A 21,285-nucleotide genomic window follows, 5' to 3' on the forward strand; every position below is an offset into this window, starting at 1 on the left:
TGAGATATCAAACGCGTGGGGGTTCTGACGGTTGCCACGGCAAAATCTACCATTTGTGAAGCATTTCCCTTCAAGTACCACCATCAAAATACTCCTCAGAAGGTCAGGAACAAAGTCTAATTAGTGGTGGAAGCATCAAATTTGATTTGATGACGAATCAAAACACCCAAAATCTAGGGTTTTCAGGCAGGTTTGATGAAATTGGAGTCTTTCCAGGCCAAATTGGCCTTAGCCGCAGATGACGATATTTCGTGATGTCTCAATATTCGTGCGAGGGAGTCGTAGCGCGAACCTAAGGTGAGTGGGTCTTTTCCCTTCCATCGTATACATACATACATACATATATATATATATATATATATATATATATATATATATATATATATATATAAAGATTGCCATCTCTACAAACGTTTATAAATTGAATATTTCATATAATTTCTGTGAATGTTTAGAAGTACATACGTGAACTACGAATGACTTGATCCTTGTTTAGGGTACGTAGACAGTCTAACGAGACTTAGATGCAGCCATACAAGAAGTGAGATTAAATAATTGAGACAATAGCTTTGTTTGGGGAATTGAACAATGTGAAGGACATTGGTGTAAAATGTGAGTTTTAACCTTATGTGTTGGTGGTTAAATGTTGGTTATAAATCAATGTGTGAAGAATCAAGAAATTTAAGTAAGGAAATGTAAGTATTGATAGTTAATTAAACTACTATCTAGTTGGGCTTGTCACCGATGATTAGCCCCGAAAATAAATAGTTCTGGAGTAGGGCGTTACAACTTATGCATTTTATGCCATATTATATATATATATATATATATATATGTATATAATTGGAAATGCTATGACATGGTTGAGTATTAGATTGCATCATGGTATATCCATATGTATATTACCTGCACCTAATTATTGTGAATACTTTGAAGTGCAAAAGTGAACGCTGGACACCCATGTAAGTTCAGGTGAGTTTATGGTATTAGTTGAATCGATGGAGTTATATCATGACTACATTTATGTGTTAGGCAACTCCGATACTGTCGTATTGGTTGCCCATGAGTTGTAAATGTTATATTGAGATGCATTGAGAGCTCATAAACATGCACCCTAGTGTTAGTGTTCCCGCCCGTGGCTAAGGCATAGTCCTTCACGTGATGTTCACATCTCACACCTTACGCTCACCATGGACTCAAGGTAGGTGCACAGGCCTGTCGTATAGACCATTATATGTGGTTTCGACTAGTAGGTGACTCGCGATTATTCACACAGTCTTCACATGATCGTAGCACTTGAGCGTACTTATTTACACCCAGTCCTGTCGTACAGACCACTAGAGGTGGTTTCGACTCGTGTGCAGGGATGTTTGATGAACTATAGATTAAGTCATACAAGTCATTATAGGTGACTCCCGACTTATATACTAGCATTAATTGATGAGTTATGGATAAGTCGTACGTTATAGATAAGTCGTACAAGTCATTATAGATGACTCCCGACTTATCTGCTAGCATTGATTGATGAGATATGGATAAGTCGTACAAGTCACTATAAGTGACTCCCGACTTATATGCTAGCATTGATTGATGAAATATGGGTGTAGTCGTACAGGGCACCATAGATGTTTCAGACTTGTGTGCTAGTATGGGTTATTAAGCACCTGATTAATTATATTGCTAATGAGATGTTGAGTAGTGGTATATTTTCGGATTTACTGTTTGTATACATTTGATTTCATACTTCTACGTAGTATGATTTTCTAGAAATTATACAGGTATTACGGCGAGGGGTTACTGCACTTGGTAATTGAAATTGGTTTGAAAACTTTTGTTTCACTCACTCACATTTTCTATTTTTGCACCTCTCTAGGTTCTAGCAACAGAGTTCCGTATCGACGAGGATTCGTGACACTTTTCAGTACAAATGTCTTCTTATGATGGTATAAACATTATCTTACCTTACTGTATTATATGCTTTGTATCACATGTGAAATAGGTCCAGACGCGCTCACCGCGCACTTGTGTTCTTAGGCACTTTAGATTTTAATTTATTCACATTTTATACATTATCACACTTTATGGTTTCGTCGCCTTCCAGGTGTCGGCCAGCACGGCTCGATTCGGGGTCCTAGTGGACATTCCGGGTCAGGGTGAGTTCCCAAAAACAAAACTGTGAAGGTGTGGTAGGGGCCCAAAGCGGACAATATCGTGCTACGGTGGAGTCGAGCTCGGGATGTGATAGGGGTCTGGGCCGGGATGTGACATCATGCATCAGGGGGAATGTTTTCATGTTTCATTGTCGTTTCAAATATCTTCCCTTATTTTAAGAGTACCTGATTGGCAGAAAAAAAATAAAAACCTTTGAATTTTGTAGAAGAGAGCCTCATTCTACGATATTTCAGTTCCTTAACTTATGGCAAGAGCGTGTTGATAATGTGTTGTAGGCCTATTTAATTGAGCTATTCTAAGGAACTAAAGAGGGGGGGTTGGCGGCAATAAAAGAGAAAAGAGGGAGATTTAATTGTGAGGTGTGTGTTGTATTACTCCGTTGTGCCTTTATTTATAGTAGTAGGATATGTTAAATCCTTACCCTTTTAGGATTACAACTCTTAATAGGAATTAAACTACTAAAGAGAATATGAAAAATATCCATAAATACACTAGGATTTACACAATCACATTCCTATTCCAAATATGAATGCAACAATATAAAAGTAATTTATGCGCGTCGATATATCATTAACACAAAAGAATTTAGATTTGTTGTGCTTAATTTTCCCTTGTCAACCCAATGACCAACTTAATTTTGTGACACATGTTTCTTCATTTAACTCTTACTTGACGTTGTTAATTTAAATGAGAAAAAAAAAAGGATAGAATGAGAAACCAAGCACAAAAGCCTCCACTGACCCAAACCCAAAAGCAACCCCACAACCCAACTTCCACAACAAGTCAACAACCAACCAAAGTCTGAATCTCCTCCTTTCTCTTTTGTACTGGTTTGGTATTAATGTGTTTTTATAAAAAATGGGTATAAAAAAAAGTTGAGCTAAAAAATGTGTTTGGTAAACACTTAAAAACAACTTATTTCCACAGTTTTGGGTGAAAAAAAAGAAAAGCTGAAAACGTGAAGCAGCAAAAATAAGCTTATTCCCACAGCACAGCAAAAACAATTTTTTTTTCAAAACACAGTAATACCAAACCATCATTTTGTCTATCCCTTCCTCGCCTTCTTTCTTTCTTTCTTTCTTTCTTTTTCCTGCATCAATTCATGATTTATACAAAGTTGCAAAGACTATTTTTCATTTACTTTTTAGTTTTTATTTTTCAAATTTAAAAAAGTTACCTAACTGTGAAGCAAAAAATAATTTAAAAAATCATGGAGCTGTCACGTCGATTTTTTTACGAAAAGGACAAGAATACCCTCATTAATTGGCGAGGCTTGTGTTTAATGCACATGTTGTTTAGCCTCTGTGAAAACATGAGCAACTAACTATGACATCATCAACCTCTCCTGCCCATGACAAGGAGAAATGTCAAAGACATTAAAGATAAGATTAATGATATGACTGATTTAATCACTAAATGTTATCTTTAATATTCTCTTTATTGAAGTGTTTTGTGGTTACGATTTCGTTAAAACTGAAAATAACAGAACTTTTCGACCACAATAACTTAGACGTGAATCTTAAAAACATGTACATAAAGAAGAATGCAGGCAGAGGATCGACAGAGGCTTCTCTAGTATTGTAAAACTGAACTCTGACACGAAGCACTATGTGCACACAAACAAGAAAACGTGACTAGTTTTTGCTTATGGAATGGCATTTCTTTGCTCGTGAGGGTATGGGGGAAGTGACTCGAAACTTCCTGTTTTCGTTCACTTCATGCTAAAAAAATGATGACTTGCATTTGAATATTTCTTAATTTTCCATGTGATGTTACACTCTCATTTATCAAACCAATTGGGGAGGACTAATTAATTGAGAAATAAGTAGACTTCAAAAATGTAGATGTTCCACTAATATAAAATAATTTCTTCATTTCACTAAATAATAATTCAATTTTATTTATCAACACTTTGTCTTACACATATATGCCTATAAATAAGGTTAGGATCTAGGACATACATATAGACACTGGCGAAGTTACAGAAGCGTAAAAAGGTGTAGTTGCACTTCCTTTCGTCGGAAATCAAGTCCAGGAGCGATGAACTGCCCCTATGGTAAAAAAAACCTGCAACACCGCCTCTTGATTCCCTACTGTTGCGCAACCCGCGCTCGTCTTGTTTTTATTTTTAATTATATATATATATATATATATATAACATAAAGGGGACTCTCCTATTAACCATTCACTAGACAAAATCCTTTCTGCCATTGGTTCAGCAGCCAACAGCTTCCAAGCCAGAAGCCATCCCCCTGCCGTCGTCAGCTGCCAGTCCCCATCGCTGGTCATTGTCAATTTTGAGGTAAATACCTAATTTTTCATCCCTGATTGATAAATTTAATATGAAATTTTGTTTAATTGATACAGAATTATAGCATAATATGATTATTGATTATTGATTACTGATAGGAATATATAATTATGTAATAGATAAATGCCGATGAGCAAAGTATATGGTAGCGCCTAAGTGCATGCAAATAATGACCAAAATATACTTGTCAAATAGGTTTGGAGGAAAAAGAAAATAGATAAAGGTATTGAATCAAACGAAGGGAAATGATTTTCCCATTCTCTTTTGTTCTTTTACACTTTTTTTCTAGTATTTATAGAAAGGATAATGCTAAGACCATTTTCAAAGGAGATGTCAAAAAATTAACAAACAGTAACAAATGACATATCATTTACTCAAGTGAAATGTCAAGGATGACATGGAAAAGAAGGCTAAGCTAACATGGATAAAGATATGCCAAATTTGAAGCTACCTTCAAATTTGATTTTTGCTATTTCCAAAGGTATTCCACTTACTTTACCTAAAATGCTAGCATATTTAAGTATTATTTTATTATTTTTAAACCAACAACAACCCAATTTTTATTTTTTATTTAAAAAAAAAACATAAATGAAGCAATAAATTTTGGCATATCGAGTGGAAGGAAAATATTGACAATATGTTAAATTGCCAAGTCAGCCATCAAATTGAAATTTGATGTTTTGAATTTAACGTCTCCTTTGGAGATGCTCTAAAAAGACTAAATTTGTAAATAAAATTTTAAAAACTAAACGACATAGAAGTTGATGATTAATTTATTACTTAAGCATTGAGAAATATGGTCATTTTTATTGGTGACACATCATTTAGTTTGCAATTTCTGTCTCTAAATTTAATCTCCCTAATATTACCCTTATACAAAAATGTACCTACAAAATCGCATTCCAATGGAAGTTGGATCTCGCATACAAATTTAGTCCACAATTTATTTCCAAAATTGAGTTCTAGAGTCTTCCACTTCATCTATCAAAAACACCTCAAGATTGGGTTTCTTTGGGCACAATTCTAGACAAGTCAGCTCTTGATATGTTGTGCCTTGGGTTTTGGTTTTCATTGAAAAAAATAAAATAAAAAGAAAGATGTTAATTTTAGAGGCCTTTTGATGACCAAGGGGCATCGAAAGATAGTTCTAGCTTTTCATTTCTCGAGGTGCACTTTTTAAATATCAAATCCATAATTTACTAGAGGTACATGTTAAATAACGACAATGATATGCTTTGCTTATCTTTTTATTATTGATTTTGTGCGTGTTTTGTTAATATATCAATCTTGGCTCTCATAAAGAGAAATTCTAGATGCACCACTGTAAGGGACCACATTTGCTCTGATTGATGTGGTCATGGCCTATGTGATAGTGTATCTATTTTTAATAATTAATAAACCCTAACTCAAAAGGACTTAGTTGATCCACGATTTATGTTTTGTCTTTCGTTTCCTTTTCATTTGTTTCAAGAAGTATATCGATCAATTCTGATTCTCCTTTTTCTATTGATTCTTTTTCAATTGAGATATATGGATCCATGGGTCTGTGCAAAAGCTCTATTTGCCTCTGCCATTCTATGAGTCTCTTCCTTTTTGCTAGTGAGAACATAATTTTATTTTTTTCCACATAAAGACTGTAATTCTTTTTTGGCTTTTTATATTAGCATCCTACAAAATGTTGACTTTTTTTTTTTTTTTTTTTTTTGTACAACTACGTTTGGCACCAAGACATCTCATGCCACTGATTGCACAAAATTGGCATACTCTTATAGTAAATAACGCTCGACACCTTTATGCCAACTACCAAGATTGTGTGGAACAATTTAAGCTATTACCAGGTCTAAATAATGTAGCCACCACGGAAAGGATATGTCTTGATTGTGATTGAGTTATGTTTTAGAAACTGAACTAAAATATATTGAGTGCTAGGCGATAGTACATTTTTAAAAAGAAGGCTTTTTTTAAGGGTGGTTTTCAACTAGGCAGTGGTTGGAGTGATTATAGTATGGCCATGTCCTTCTGGGGAGATCATGAACTGATTGCAGAGTGAGGGCAAAACCCATGGCCCCCAAAGTCCTACTCAATGTCATAATTCAATATCAATATTATGAGTCAGTACAAAGATTTGTGCAAGAAAAAATTTAGTTGCCAAGGTGCTTTCTTGCACTATACTAAGATGCTTTCTTGTAGGTCGACTTGGTTTGACCAAAATATGCATAGAAAATGGAAATAACGTGGTAGCTTTGAAATTATTATTATTATTATTGAAAAATGTTCAAATAAATCTAAACAATTTTCAAATCATTCAATTTGAAATCATTTAGCAAACTAAACATTTAGATGATTTGAAATCATTCGGCATACTAAACGTTCAAATGTTTAGATTCAGTCCTTGAAAATTAAAAATGGGTGTTATAAGATTTGAGAAATGGGAGGTGTATATAGAAAATGTAAGGTGTACTTTGAGAATGTGGAGTGTGAGGATATTATGGGGAAGTACGGGGGTGTATTAAGATAATTTTTAATTGAAAAAGTAAATATAAGGTATATTACGTATGTGGAGTTTATTCAACAATTTGTGGGATGTTAATATAATAAGCCTTCTTTTTTCTTTAACATCAAGAAACTTCCATTTGCTGCCTCACTTATTGATTATTCTTTTTGGGCAGATCCTCTATTGAGAAGCGCTCCTTACTTATTGATTATTCTTTTTGGGCAGATCCTCTATTGAGAAGCGCTCCTCTTATGCTCCGCCAAAAAGGACTACGATATGATGGGGTTTACCTAAGCCGAAAAATGTTGGAGAAGGTTGGCATACAAGTAAAAGCATGTTTTGGGAATAGGATGATTTCTGGATTCTCTTTGTGGGGATTCAGATGATCAATTAATTATGTCTGTTTATTATACATCATGCGGTTAAAAATCATTTTGAATTTTTTTATTTAAAATTGAATATAAATAATACTTAACAAAAACTAACTGCATGATGTATGACAAACGAACATAATTGATTGATCCTCAGATCCTCACAAAGAGGATCCTGAGAGGATCCTCGTCCCATTTTTTGTACCTTTCTTGTATCTAAATTTTTTTATTTTTGAAATTATGAGTACAAGTGATTTAGTTACACTCATTGTTTTTAAAAATAATAAATTATTTGTAAATTGAATACCAAACAACTCCTACAACTCTTTGTGATTGCAATATGATTATTCACAATTATATTCGAGATTTGAATTTTCAGTTAGTATGTCCCTTGACATAATTTTTGTAAAGTACATGTTAGGTTTTACCACATGCGCGCAGGTTTCTTTCTGTTAGGTGTGACAATGAAATTGCCTCTCAGACAGCGTCTGAATCATTCTTGTCGTTTTAGAAAAATCTATTTATCTATTAGTCTATATCTTTGTTTCTCTATACTTTCAAAAAAGCAATCGCTAGTGATTCTCAAGGTGACCGTCCAAGACCTCTGTCACTAATCAAAGAAACACGACGAACGCCACCACAAAACCAGAATCTCATTCATGGCACTATGATGTCATTGTGTCATTGCTGTTTTATATGATTTTAGTTACGCCATTTTATGTTGATTTAGTTGAATACTATCACTAAATATTTTCTTTGTGTGCATTTTAGCAATAAAAAAATTGTTGGATGTGGATAAAGTATGCACCAGCTAGCAAAAATGGGCAAGACTGGAGGGCAAATAAATTAAGAAGAAAAACGAGGAAAGTTAGCCTAAAAAAACACAAATATGATGTGGTAAAAGATCTGAAAGGTATAGCTTTCCGATCAATTGTGTATGTGTTGACCTTAAAAACTACTTAGCCTATATGGTGTACAGGCCGAATAACTAATGAGCTAACTATGTCATTCGATTTAATGCGGGGCGTGCCAACTCGACGACTGAGCGTGGTCGATGAGTGAATGAATGTGGTGGTGGTGGTGTCGAACGGCTAAGGAAGGAACTTGTCTCAACCTTTGGGTTCTAGAGCCTAAAGACAAGGCTGCTAGTTACTTCGAAGTTCACGAATCATTGGCACCGGGCTCGGCTGCTTCAATTATATTTGCGCAAATATAAGTGCGCCAAATCGATACCAGACTATATACATGGACACAAATACTCAAAAGAGATAAATGTCTTGATTGTAAATATGGTTCGGCCGTCGAAATGTCAAACTCTGAAACGTACTTGTGAATATCTAATCATAAAATAAGTTCGGTTTTCAATGTCCTATATGATGTAACCTGGTAACACCTCACTTCACTGAGAAAGCTAATGAAGTGACCTTTTCCAATAAGGACTCAAAGAATCCTTGTTGATAGAAACTTGGAGAAGTTTTCAACCGAACTTGGAGTAGTGTTGTCCAATACAAACTGTAAGATATTGCATGACCGTCTGACTCTACGGTGCCAGTGTTGTCCAATACAAACTATAATATGTTGCCAATTGCCGAGAATAGTGGTCTCTAATACAAACTGTAAGATGCACTCGACGATGTTGCCAAACACAGTGTTGTCCAATACAAATTGTAAGATGTGTTTGACGACATTAGGGAGGTTAGTGTTTTTCAAAGATGAGAGAGTTTTTTTTTAGAGCGAGAAATTGCGCAAGGCAGATTTGTGTGTTAAGTTGAAGGTCATTTGAATGTTGCAAACCCTCTTCTATTTATAGGAGTGATTGTCAACTGTGCTGAGGTAGAGTACCACTTGGACTAAATCTCCTCGGCTTGTATTGACCCAATAATGAATTATCTTCCCATTTGAATCAAACTCAATCACTCCTACCAGACTTAGGACTCTAAGCCTAGTCATCTCTTTGTATCCAATTCACTCCTTGTTTTAACCAGATCCTTAGACTATTACGAATCTGACCATGCCATCTTGATCTTTGAAGACTCCTGATTGAGTCAAGACTTAGCTAAATCCATCCTTGATTTTCAAGTGTCCATTATTAATTCAAATTCAACTAAACTACTTTGGAGTGGGCTTCTTGTTCAAACAGACCTGGGATTCAAGTTTGTCTAACTATGGACCGAGCTTATAGTCTTACTTGGCCCAAATCCAATATTTTGGGCCCAAACAGTATGTGATTCGTACAGTGATAAAGTTGGTTCTGTAGATAACCTATAGGTATGGTAGGCTGCTTTGGTACAAGAACATCATTGCAATTTTCTTATTTGTACTCTGAGATGCATGTGTATCAGTTACATCGCATCAAAGTGAATGCATATATCCTAACCCTAAGTTCTGCATGAGTTGCAGTTTCTCCATTAATATTGTATTGTTTTGACAGGTTAACTGAGAACTGAAGCGTATCGTAGAAAAACTAAGGGAGAATGATGATAAGGCAAGCAATAATGAACCAGAAGGAACTGTAGTAAAGAGAAACTTAAAGCCAACTCGCAAGAGAAAGAAGTTTGGTTCATGAATCTGCAATGGTTAGTCAGTAGTTGTACACATTTTTGCTAAAGAGGTTGTTCCTTTCAATTGAAATTATATGCATGGTTTGCAACACTTATAGAGGTTTTTATAGTATTATCTACCATAAGATTCTTTCTTTAGTTAACTTATGTTGCTCAAGCTTCTAAATCAAGGTCATCTTCAGGCAGAGAGTTGAACGTGAACATAAACTTGTCGTCAATCATCCTTTAAATTGAAGGACAATTCATTACAAAATGCCATGAGCACTACTCTCGAACGATTACAGAGATGAAAAGGGATTTTTTTTCCCCACTTTTATACAACTAAATCAATTGGAAACTTACCTTAATCGGATGAGTGAACTTCCTTCCAACAAAAATTAGAAACAGGGCCATCCATGAACCAAGCAAAGAAAAGTTTGCTCCATCTGAATTAGCCCTCTTCTATGTTACCTTTCATGAAGACTAGTCTTGTAACCCAATGTCATATCCTAAAAGCTACCTAGTTCATAATGCACTTCTACAGCTCATAATCACTTTTACGGTTTGGTTCAAACGGATCAGCTGTGAATGCTACCGAGGTCGATACAAGAGCTGCTAAACTCAAGGAAGTGCGAAATGAAATACACTTTCGATTGTCCAAAACCGTTTTTAGATCTTTTTCTCTCATTTTATCTTCAATTTCGGCTACTCCTAATTTACCTCAAATATCCTCGTTCCTAATTTTGTCCTTTCTCGTGTGCCTACACATCCAACGAAACATTCTCATCTTTGCTACATTCATTGTGTGTACATGTTGATACTTCATCACCCAACATTCGTACCATAAAACATTATTGGCTTTATTGCCGTCCTATAAAATTTAGGGAGTTTTAACGAAACACTCCCGGTACTGTTTACTTTTAACGAAAAGCCACATATTTACCTTTTCCTGGTACTATTCACTACACCTTTATTTCTCATTTTTCATTAAAACCAAAGTTTTTTTGAACTTTTTGTTAGTTTTCCTTAAAAGTTTTCCAATGCACTCTTCCATTTCATCCATCCAGTTTGTATTCTATGATTGAGGTCTCCATCCAATTCTCCGTTCTTTTGCAAAATAGATCCAAGATAGTGAAAGCGATCGTTCTTTGGTACTTCTTGATCCTCAATCCTCACTCCTAACTCATTTGAACCTCTGTTCCCATTGTACTTGCACTCCATATACTTTGTCTTTGACCTACTTTGGCGAAAATTTTTAGATTCTGTTTGTACCATACTTGACCAATTCCAAAACTACTAAGCACCGGTCAACAACATACCGTCAAGGACCCACAAGACTTTTCCTCCAACCAGGAGGCCAATCACAACACGACACATGTCGGTATCAAAAGCCAATCACAGCGCAACACATGTCGATATCAGAGGCCAATTACAACACGACACGTGTCAATGTCAGAACAAAGCTAGAAACTCTATTCTATAAAAGGGGATCATTCTCCCACAATAATCCCTAATGTCATTTGTACTAAACTATTCACTAAAACTCACTAAAAGAGAGCTTGAACCTATGTATTTGTGTAAACCCTTCACAACTAATGAGAACTTCTCTACTCCGTTGACGTAGCCAATCTGGGTGAACCACGTACATCTTGTGTTGTTTGCTTCCCTATCTCTATTCATTTACATACTTATCCACACTAATGACCAGAGCAACCTAGCGAAGGTCATAAACCTCACACTTTCTGTTGTACCAAAGTCCTCGCCGATTTTGTGCATCAACAGATTCCAACACTTCTGGCCAAATGTTAAACTTTGCATTTACTCCCTCATGAGTTTCATCTATCAACACTATATTGTATGCAAAAAGTATACACCAAGGAATATCATCTTGGATATGTCTCGTTAACTCATTTATTACCAATGCAAAAAGGTAAGGACTTGAAGATGAGCCTTGATGTAACCCTACAGTTATGGGAAAATTTTCGGTTTGTCTTTCATGAATTTTTACGACAGTCCTTACTTCATCATACATATCCTTTATAGCTTGGATATATGCTACTCATACTTTTTCCTTCTCTAAAATCCTCTAAAGAATATCTCTTGGGACCCTATCATACGCTTTTTTCAAATCTATACACACCATATTTAATGCTACATGAAAATTCAAGGTATCAGCTGCACAAACTTAACATATCTAAGCCTAAATGTTCCCAAAATCAATCATTCATCAATGCACCACCACTATCATATTAACTTAAACATCAAGCAACCTATAGTAATACGTTAGGAGGAAATATATCAATCCATAATATAACCATCATCAGAAGAATGATTCAACATTCAGCACAAAGAATTCATTACTACTATATTTGGAATAATACTACTGTATCACAAAGATTAAACATGATATAGACCTATCATCGGGAATTAAGATCCCTACCTCATGTTCGCTTAGCTAAAATATCAACATAAACCTCCAAACTGTCTGGATCCATTCCCAAGCCTAGAACATATACAAACTCAATTCCCGCTCAACGAAAATTTACCAAACTTTAACCAACTTCTATGTCACCAACTCTTAATAATCCAAGTTCGAGACCCCATTTTGTGACCTTGTTTTCACCCCTCAAAACTCCATGAAAATGATGAAATTACCTTAATTTTAAAGTTTGTCGTACCTGGTTCCCAACAAAAATGACTTAAAACAGATTTAAGAGGAAAACATAATCGAGCTCAAAAGTTGGGTTCATAGACTGTTTTTTGCCGAAAATCTGCAGACTTTCAGAATTTTTTCACAGTTTCAATACCTTTTTTTTCATAGCAAATCTTGACCGAATTTGATGGAGTCAAATGGGTTTTGTTCCTTGTCGTGTCTAGTTTCAAGGACATAAAAAACCCTTAAAAATGTGAAATGAATTAAGAGAAAACAAAAGCCAAAGTAAGGCTCATGGACATAAATTTCCAGAAAAAGCAAAGTTGTAGTATTTTGTCAAAACGTGTTTCCAGAAAAAGAAAAGTGACATCTCCATCTCTTCGTTAAGGCTCAAAATCATACCTTAACATCATATCATTGACTAAGAATTACAAAGCCCAGATTAAAACTAAAAATTTAACAACTCAGATTTGAAAAATTGGTTTGTTTCTTACTTCCCACTTGATCTCTTAGTTTCAATGGAAATCAAACAATTTTTAATTTTGATGCAAAAGTAAAAATTCAACTAAAAAACATCAAATATGAAATTGTATGAAAATGGAAAAATCAAACAAATCAAACTTTAACCTTTTGAACAGATGAACACTTCAGCCACTATTTTTCTCTTGACTCTCTCTCTCTCTTTCCTTTCCAAATTCTTCTGCTCTACCTCGTATTTATAAGACCATCTCTAATAGTAACCTAAAACCTAAAAATATTTAGCCTAGAAAATTTAGGTTTTAGCCCAGAAACAGCTTTTCTACTCCAATCTTCTAGCCTAAAATTTTAGCCCCAGATTATCAAATAATGAATTAGGGCTATTTTTCAAAAAAAAAAAAAAAAAAAAAAAATTATGTAGACTATCCTAAATTAATTTTATGAACATTTTAACCTAAAAATATTTAAATTCCGATAAATTTTGAAAAATCACTAAATCAATATATGAAAATCAAGATAAACCACATAAACTTAATACCAACGACATTTAATAAACCACATAAACTTAAAAAATAAAAAAGACAACTAATAACCATATAAACTTAATACAATCGAAAACTCATAGACTACATAAACTTAATAATGATATCCACCATCTTGACTTGGTGATGGACTTGGGTGATTGTCTTGAGATGAATCATCATCTTGAAATATACTTATTGTGGCATTCCTTCGTAAAATTTCCTTTTGCTTACCACGTAAGTATCTCTTCCTCTCTGGAGTGTATTTGTCGAGGTCCTCCATTATCAAATTAGTTTCGTACCTTTCTTGCTCCCTATCCCCTTCTTCCTTCATGGCCAAAAGCATTTGGGCCGATTCTTCTTGCCAACGACACTGGTTTTCGTTCATTATTGCCATTTCACTAGCAAATTGTGCACGTGTCGGATCTTGAGACTTCCCTTTTCTCTTTGCCTCCTTTTGCTTATCTCTACTTGGGGGCCTTGCAAAAGAATAAGTTGGGGTCATTTGTTCGACACCTTCATTGTCAGCAAAATTCACACCTTCATTGACATCATTTGGGGATGGGGCTTCATTATGAAATAATCTTCCATATTATTGGTTCGCATTGGTTCCCCACCTCGGACAATCCTTGAGGATGTTCCAAGCATGATGCAACTTAAAAGCTTGATTTTTTGGTGTAGTTCTTGTCCTGTAAATTGCCATTGCTTTGTCACCCTATGCAACAAATACATAAAAACAATTAGTTGCAAAATACAATTATGTACATGACAACTAAAATATCAACAAATAAACTCACAATTTCTGAGGCGCCCCTTCCACTAGGCATGTCAACCATGGCTCTCCAAGCTTCCTTTTCCACAAAGTGCACGATTTGTTGATAATCTTCCACTGATCATAAACACCACCAACTTCCCTTCGACCGGCGTTGGAGTTTTCATGGAACTTATCAACGATTTTACCCCATAAAACCTTTCTATTTTGATTGGTGCCGACGACACCATCTTCGCTAATCGAAATCCATGCCAAACATAAAGCAATATCTTCGTCAAAGGTCCAATTACGACCTCCAACATGCTCTTTTGCCATCTTGAAAATTCTGGAAATGAGAATAAATGGTATAAAGAAAAATTGGAAGAATTGTAGGAGAAAAGTGAGTTTTGTATGGATATTTGAACAAATACATAGGTATTTATAGAGTTTTTGGTTGAATTTTAAGTTAAATAATTTTTTAAAATTATTCTAGCCGTTGGATTTAAATTTGGACCGTTCGACCTTTTTTTTTTTTTACCGTTATATTTAATTATATTTGATCTAAGCCATTGGATTCAATAAATACATAAATATAAAACTAAAAAAAAATAAAAAATTTGAACCTGGACCGTTGGATTAACCAACGGCCCAGTTAAATGTCACCGTTGGATTATAAAAAGTAGTCGTTGGGCTGCTTTTTGGATTGATTGCTGAGGGAACACCCTCACGTGGGGCTGTCGGCTGGCTGAAGTGCCTCACAAGTGTAGCACGTGGGCGAGTCGGGAAAGGGAATTGGGCTTCACAGTCCCAGTTTCAATCTCAGTTGGTCGGACCCATTTTGGTTTGTGGCTTAAATTGGGCTGGTATTTGACCCTCAAATGAGTTTTAGGCCTTAGGTTAATTTTGGGTCATGGGTTGGAGTGGATTTTGAGGGGGGGAAAAGGGGGAAATTTTAGGTTATAAGTCATCATTGGAGATGGTCTAAGAGAGTTAAAATACTCTTCGATTCCCATCATTACACCTCTATTTAAAGCTGCTTACTCAATATTTCTAGGCTACACATATCACCGAAGATCTATGAGCAAATCGGTTTGTAATTTGTGATTCACTGTTGTGATGATCGAGAAGAAGTAGAAAAGTTTAGGATTTTTTCCACATATAACTCAAAGAGGAAATTGTAGCAATAGTCCATCAACTTTAATTCAATTGGAGTAATGGCCTTTCAACTAAAAATTAATAACTCTGTTAGAACTTCCATCAAAATGAATCATGTGCCACACAAGTGAGGCTGAATTAAGATGCAAATATGGAAAACCAAATGAGAAAATTGTAGTATTGGTCCCTCAACTTTAACTCAAGTGGAGAAATGGTCCCTTAACTGTAACACAATTGGAGCAATGATTCCTTAAAATTAACCCAATTGTAGCAATGATACTTCCAACATGAGTCATTTTGACGGAATTCTAACAAGGTTGACGAAACAGACTATAAATGCACATTTTGTTGAGGTATGGAATTAGTGGTCATGAATTTTTAGTTGAGAGACCATTGCTACAATTTTCTCTAACTCAAAAACAATTATTCCAATAGAACATCTATAATAACAATACTCTATAATTCATAAAAAGCTACATAATATAGTTCTAAATACTACCACTCAAGTGTACACACACACACACATAGGGAAATGTTATTAACACTCTAAAAATCTCATTTTACACTTTTCATAAGTGTATTTTTTTTTTCTAAATATAGAAAGTTTGAAGTGCCAAATGAGACTTTTTTGAAGTGTTAATAACAATTTCCTATACATATATATCCCAAGTGTTACAGTAAAATTCTACATTTAATCATTATATAATACACATTAAGCAATAAAAAATACTTACCTCATGGAGCGCTACCATGGTTTATACCAAGGTTGTTAACCTATTGGATGGGCCTTTGAGTTGTTTCCCTGATCAGAGTTTGAACCTAAAAATGTGAACTACGCAAATCCTCAGAAAATCTATGCTTGCACTATTTATAGTAAAACAACGATATTTTCTTCATTAAAGATTGGAATTATAAACTGTAAAGTATTGTGGAAAGCTAACATTTGTAGCTTTCCAACTATATAAGCCTCGTTGTCCAATTATGTTTGAGGAATTTAGTCCACAAAGTGGACTGATATGCACAAGCAAATTGTAAGTTACCTTTTACTCTGCAATGGAGTCAGTTCTTGTTCCATATTGGAACTAATTTATGTTCCGCTTTGGAATTATGCTTTGTCGCGTCTGGAGTTGCAAACACACTTTTCATGTCATCCGGATTAGCTACTATTTCCTTTGGGTTGCTAACACACTTTGCATGTCCTCCAGATTAACCAATACTTGCACTTTAGCTTGCGAACAATGACATGTTGTCTAAGGTTAATTGCTCCACTCGTTCATTCTTGATGAAGCATTAGGGATTTGTAGGATTATAAGAATACAAGAGTACTATGATTACTTGTGGGACCATAATTTTCTGGGACCATGACACATGGTACTAAGGGTGGTTAGAATGATCGGAAAGCCTTTAGAGCGAGCCCAGAGTTACATGGGTATTCCGGATCGGATTACCACATGCCAAGGTAGTCCGGCACAACTCCATTAGCTCTAAACCCATTAAAGATATTACTTATCTGCCAAGTAAGGAAACCCTAATTCATGTCAAATTAGGATATCTTGGGGATTACGCAATATAATCATAATCCTAGGAAGATTGGATATCTTACCCTAATTCTCTCTTAGATATTCTCCTGATTTAATGGTGATTACTCTCTCAAGAACCCTATAAATACCCTAGCCTAGGTATTTATCCGGGCCCTTCTCTTTGATCATCGAAGGATCACTTTAATCCCATATTCTGTATGCCTAACTCGTATTCTCTACATGCTGTTCGTTTATGCGTAGACATGGAGAAGCATCTTGCCTAAACCAATGCACCTTTATCAAGGATGTATTCCGATGAAGCACACATCATACATACTCCTTTCTTAGGACTACACCAGTGGTTGATTCTCCAACACTGGAGGTATATAGGAGGTCCAATACGAATTCAATCACACCCACAATCAACCCATTCACCCCTTGTAGTAATTCATCGGTAATTCCAATTGAACATTGCCTCTGTCCGAGGATGTATGCGAATTTAGTTTCAACAAAGATTATGGTACATTATTCTATATTGCGATTATGAAACAACGGTCTAATAGATTCTTGTTTGAATATATAGTTCAGATTAACAAATAGAAATATAAATTATATTTCCATCTTTGAATTAATTTACAATCCGGGGGACAGTCTATGTCCCTCAATTGGCCCAAAAAAAATGAAGAAATTTGGGCGTCTAACTACTCATCTCTGTAAGAGTACAATGTTTGTTCACATAAAAGAAGAAGAAAAAAACTAATAGAAATTCGAAAGAGGTTAATTAGTCCTATTCTACGCAGCAAATAATCTTCTTACTTTCCGAATGAATCTTCGACATATCGGACATGTCTTGGTCTCCCCATAAAAAATCCTGGAATATGTAAGATCTTTAATAAGATATCCAAATTTCAATCGAACACCAACATACGAAATCTGAAAGATTTCGAAATTTTTTCGACATACCTTTGTGCACAATCATAGCAGGTAGCACAGTGGCCACAAGGAACCAAAAAACAATCCCTCTGCTCGGTGTAGCAAATCACACATATCTTCCCGTCATGCAAGTCCTCGGAGGAGCTCGTAATTACGGCATTGCTGCTATTACTACTGCTGCTGCTGCAATTTCCTGATTCTATATCCCACTCGTCACATGTCCCATATGTTGATGGCATTGTCTTTCCTGCCGGCTGTAATGGGTCGGTTTCAGCATTGTCTCCTACATCCTCTACGCTCGTCTCCTCGTATTCGTTTATGTATTTCAGTATCATGAATACAACAATCACAAGCAGTGCTGCATTACATGTATGGTTGATGAAACTGCATCAGTTAATGTCGTCAATATGAGCAGTTTGAATTAAAAGTTTGACGAAATCTTACTTAAAATTGCAATGTACGCAATCAAGCGCGCTAGAAAAGTTAGCGTGACGCACCATTCTACCATATCATCCTGTCATTATACAAAGGGAAAAAAAAATAAGATCTCTTCCATTTACTAATGATGTGTTAAAACTTTCATTATGCAGATAACTTTGCAACAAGAAAATGAAACATTATATGTAATGTAATGTGTCTTACGTCATAGGTAATACTCGTTGTTAAATTGGAAGGCTGAGAGTTGATCGATTGAAGCTTCCGATGAATTGTCAGTCCATCTAGCATAGACCACATTCCTACAGCTCAGATATGCCACCAACAGTTTTTTTCCCTGCAGTATAAAAACAGAGAATTCAATAACAGGATTGATCGATAAGATACAATTTTCTATATTTTCAGCATAAGTAGGTAAGACAGAGAACACGCATGAAGAAGTTGTTATATTTTGCTGCAAACATGTTTAGAGGCTGACCAAGCAGTTCTGCTGTATGAATTTATATCCCTATATATGTGTGGAATAAATGCAAGTTGCATCAAATGTGTGTTCCTAAATGTAAAGTAACAGACAATATAAGATCTGAGAGTTAAAATCTACTCAACCTTAGTTAAATGTGATAGGTGGGACGAGGCTAAAGATTTTTTATTTTTTAGTTTCTAACAATTGTCGTTAATAAGATATGAACTCACTTCTTCTAACGAAATGAAAACAGGTGATCAAAACTCGTTGAAGATGAGGTCAAAGAACCAATTACAAATCTTCATATCAATTCGAAAAAACAACATTAACAAAACAGAAATAATGAAAACTCAAACATTTACAGAAATGCTTCATGCATTACCTCAATACACCTCGAATTGAAGTGCTGAGTTCAACTCCAGCTTCAGCGGAGAACCACAGAGCGCTCCGACTCCAAGTACATTTCAGAAGGGAATGAGAATGCTAATGGTGCATTGGCCACTATTTCACAGAGATCTAATTGAGCAAATGAGAAGAAAAGTAGTTGGTTTTTATTAAAAGATTGCCTAATATAAGATGAAATGCTTGAAACTCTAATAGTATATGAGTAGTAATGTACTAATAATGCACAAAACGTGCACCACAACAATTTGGTAGAAGCTAACTTGAATGGACTTTGAACATTATCAGAAAGGTGGTATGAGCAAGACCAGGTTGGAACCAGATAAATTATAAATATAAATGTGTATATAATTCATAAATTTATATGTATATACGTATAAGACGTTGAGGTCTGAAAGGCATGAAAAAATGGAATGGTAGTTGGTCAGTTGGGGTTAGTAGATGGCAGTACTGGACAATCTTAACTAACCATCTTTTTCAAAAGTCTCTGCGGGGTAATGGACATGCAGTGACTTTCTATCTTGAATGGTAGGTCGACCCTTTTTGTGTAGGAAGGTGAACACCAAACAACAACTTGAAATTAAGGTGAAAGTACAAACTGCTTGGCCTTTACTGATTCACTTTGGATGGTAAGATTATGGTAGGCTTAGGAAAAGGAAGTGATTTTTGCACATTATTTTTCACCTCGTTGTATTTTTAAATTTGATCATTTATTATTCTTTGATTTGTTCAATCCAATGACATCATCTTCTGCTGGGAAATAATGTTAGAAATAAATAAATTAAATAATTAAGTAAAATCAAAATTTTATAAATATGAATATTGATCAACGTACAAATTAATGCGTCACATAACATATGGTAAGTTCCATAATGACTTCTATATGAATAAACTGACACATCAGTTGGGATCTCACACTTTGGGACGAGAGTTAGTTCTCAAATATCATTTGAATAACTTGGGTTTTCTTGTTTCGGGTACGTAGGGGGGGAATGAGTTAATATTAGGGGCCTGATTCTTTTGAATTGCTATGAGCGGAAGGGCAGAGTAGGTCGCATGGTTAGGGCCCGACCGAGCCCTCATGTATACTCTAGCTTGCCTAATCTTCTGTGACACGAATATAAGTTTTCTTTAAATTATAGTAGGTCGAATATAAGTTTTTCAATAAAAACAAAAAAAAAAAAAAGAAGAAAACGGAGTAGAGAAACTATTTGTTGTTTGGATATCCTGGGATCAATGTGCGATACATGTAGATGTCGGCATCGAGCAGTGGAACCTGTAAGTACGGGCTTTACTTATGTGCTTTTGCTAAAGAAACTGTTGTGCAAGTTGTAGATGACACTCGCTCAAGTACACAAAAGTACGTCTAATCCAGATACCTACAAGCCCATTCTTGCACAATGCCCAATCCCATAATTGGACTGGTTAACGAAGAGGCCTAGACGGATCTTTTGAATTTGTTTTTGAAATTTGGTTGTCCTCTTCTCATTGTGTTTTCCGTTTTTAATTTGTTTAATTTTTTGGTATTTGTAATTTATGGGTCAGTTTTTCACCATTTTATGAAAACTAAAAACTCGTTCGTTAGGTAATTATCTTTAATTAAAAAAAAAAAAATTTCGACAACCAAAAAGTGAAAACTACTTGAACTGCATCCGGTATATATAAGAGCGCTTAAGTGCTAACTAATTAGTAACTTAATACGGTTCTAATCAATCATCTAGACTCATTCCACATATTGCTCACAATTTGAACCTATCATGTTTTAGGTTATCACTTAAATATCATCTTTACAAAATTTTACTGAAACTGAAAGACGTCTAATTCTCTAATTGTGACATAATAAATAGACGAACACAATATTGTTGATAAACTATGATTATGATATATTCACAACAGTAATTGAAGGGCTAAACGATTTTCGATTTGAGTGAATCTTTTCAAGAATAATTTATGAATGAGGGCCTAAATAGGAAAAACTAGATGAAGGGGTTGAATTTGTGATAAAATAAAATATGTACTAGCCAACTAAAGACATGAAAAACGAATGGTAGTTTGAAGATCCTATCAAAGTGACAAAAATACTCACC

At 35.1% G+C, this 21,285-nt stretch overlaps 1 protein-coding gene and 1 long non-coding RNA gene across 2 annotated transcripts; one reads left to right on the forward strand and one right to left on the reverse strand.

Annotated features, from left to right (window-relative positions):
- Window positions 1-1,882: 1,882 nt before the first annotated feature.
- Window positions 1,883-2,437, forward strand: LOC148690702 (uncharacterized). Its single transcript, XR_015956655.1, has 2 exons — window positions 1,883-1,943; window positions 2,102-2,437. It is a non-coding gene; the product is annotated as an uncharacterized LOC148690702 (long non-coding RNA).
- A 15,117-nt stretch (window positions 2,438-17,554) lies between these two features.
- Window positions 17,555-19,497, reverse strand: LOC137730225 (E3 ubiquitin-protein ligase APD2). Its single transcript, XM_068469295.2, has 5 exons — window positions 19,179-19,497; window positions 18,541-18,670; window positions 18,343-18,412; window positions 17,929-18,256; window positions 17,555-17,836 (listed from the first exon to the last, which is right to left on the reverse strand). The coding sequence occupies exons 2-5, from the start codon at window positions 18,631-18,633 to the stop codon at window positions 17,758-17,760; spliced, it is 570 nt and encodes a 189-aa protein (XP_068325396.2). The 5' UTR covers window positions 18,634-18,670; window positions 19,179-19,497; the 3' UTR covers window positions 17,555-17,757.
- Between the last annotated feature and the right edge of the window lie 1,788 nt (window positions 19,498-21,285).

This window comes from Pyrus communis, chromosome 15, assembly GCF_041283825.1.
Source record: "Pyrus communis isolate YQ-2024b chromosome 15, ASM4128382v1, whole genome shotgun sequence".
Taxonomy (NCBI): domain Eukaryota; kingdom Viridiplantae; phylum Streptophyta; class Magnoliopsida; order Rosales; family Rosaceae; genus Pyrus; species Pyrus communis.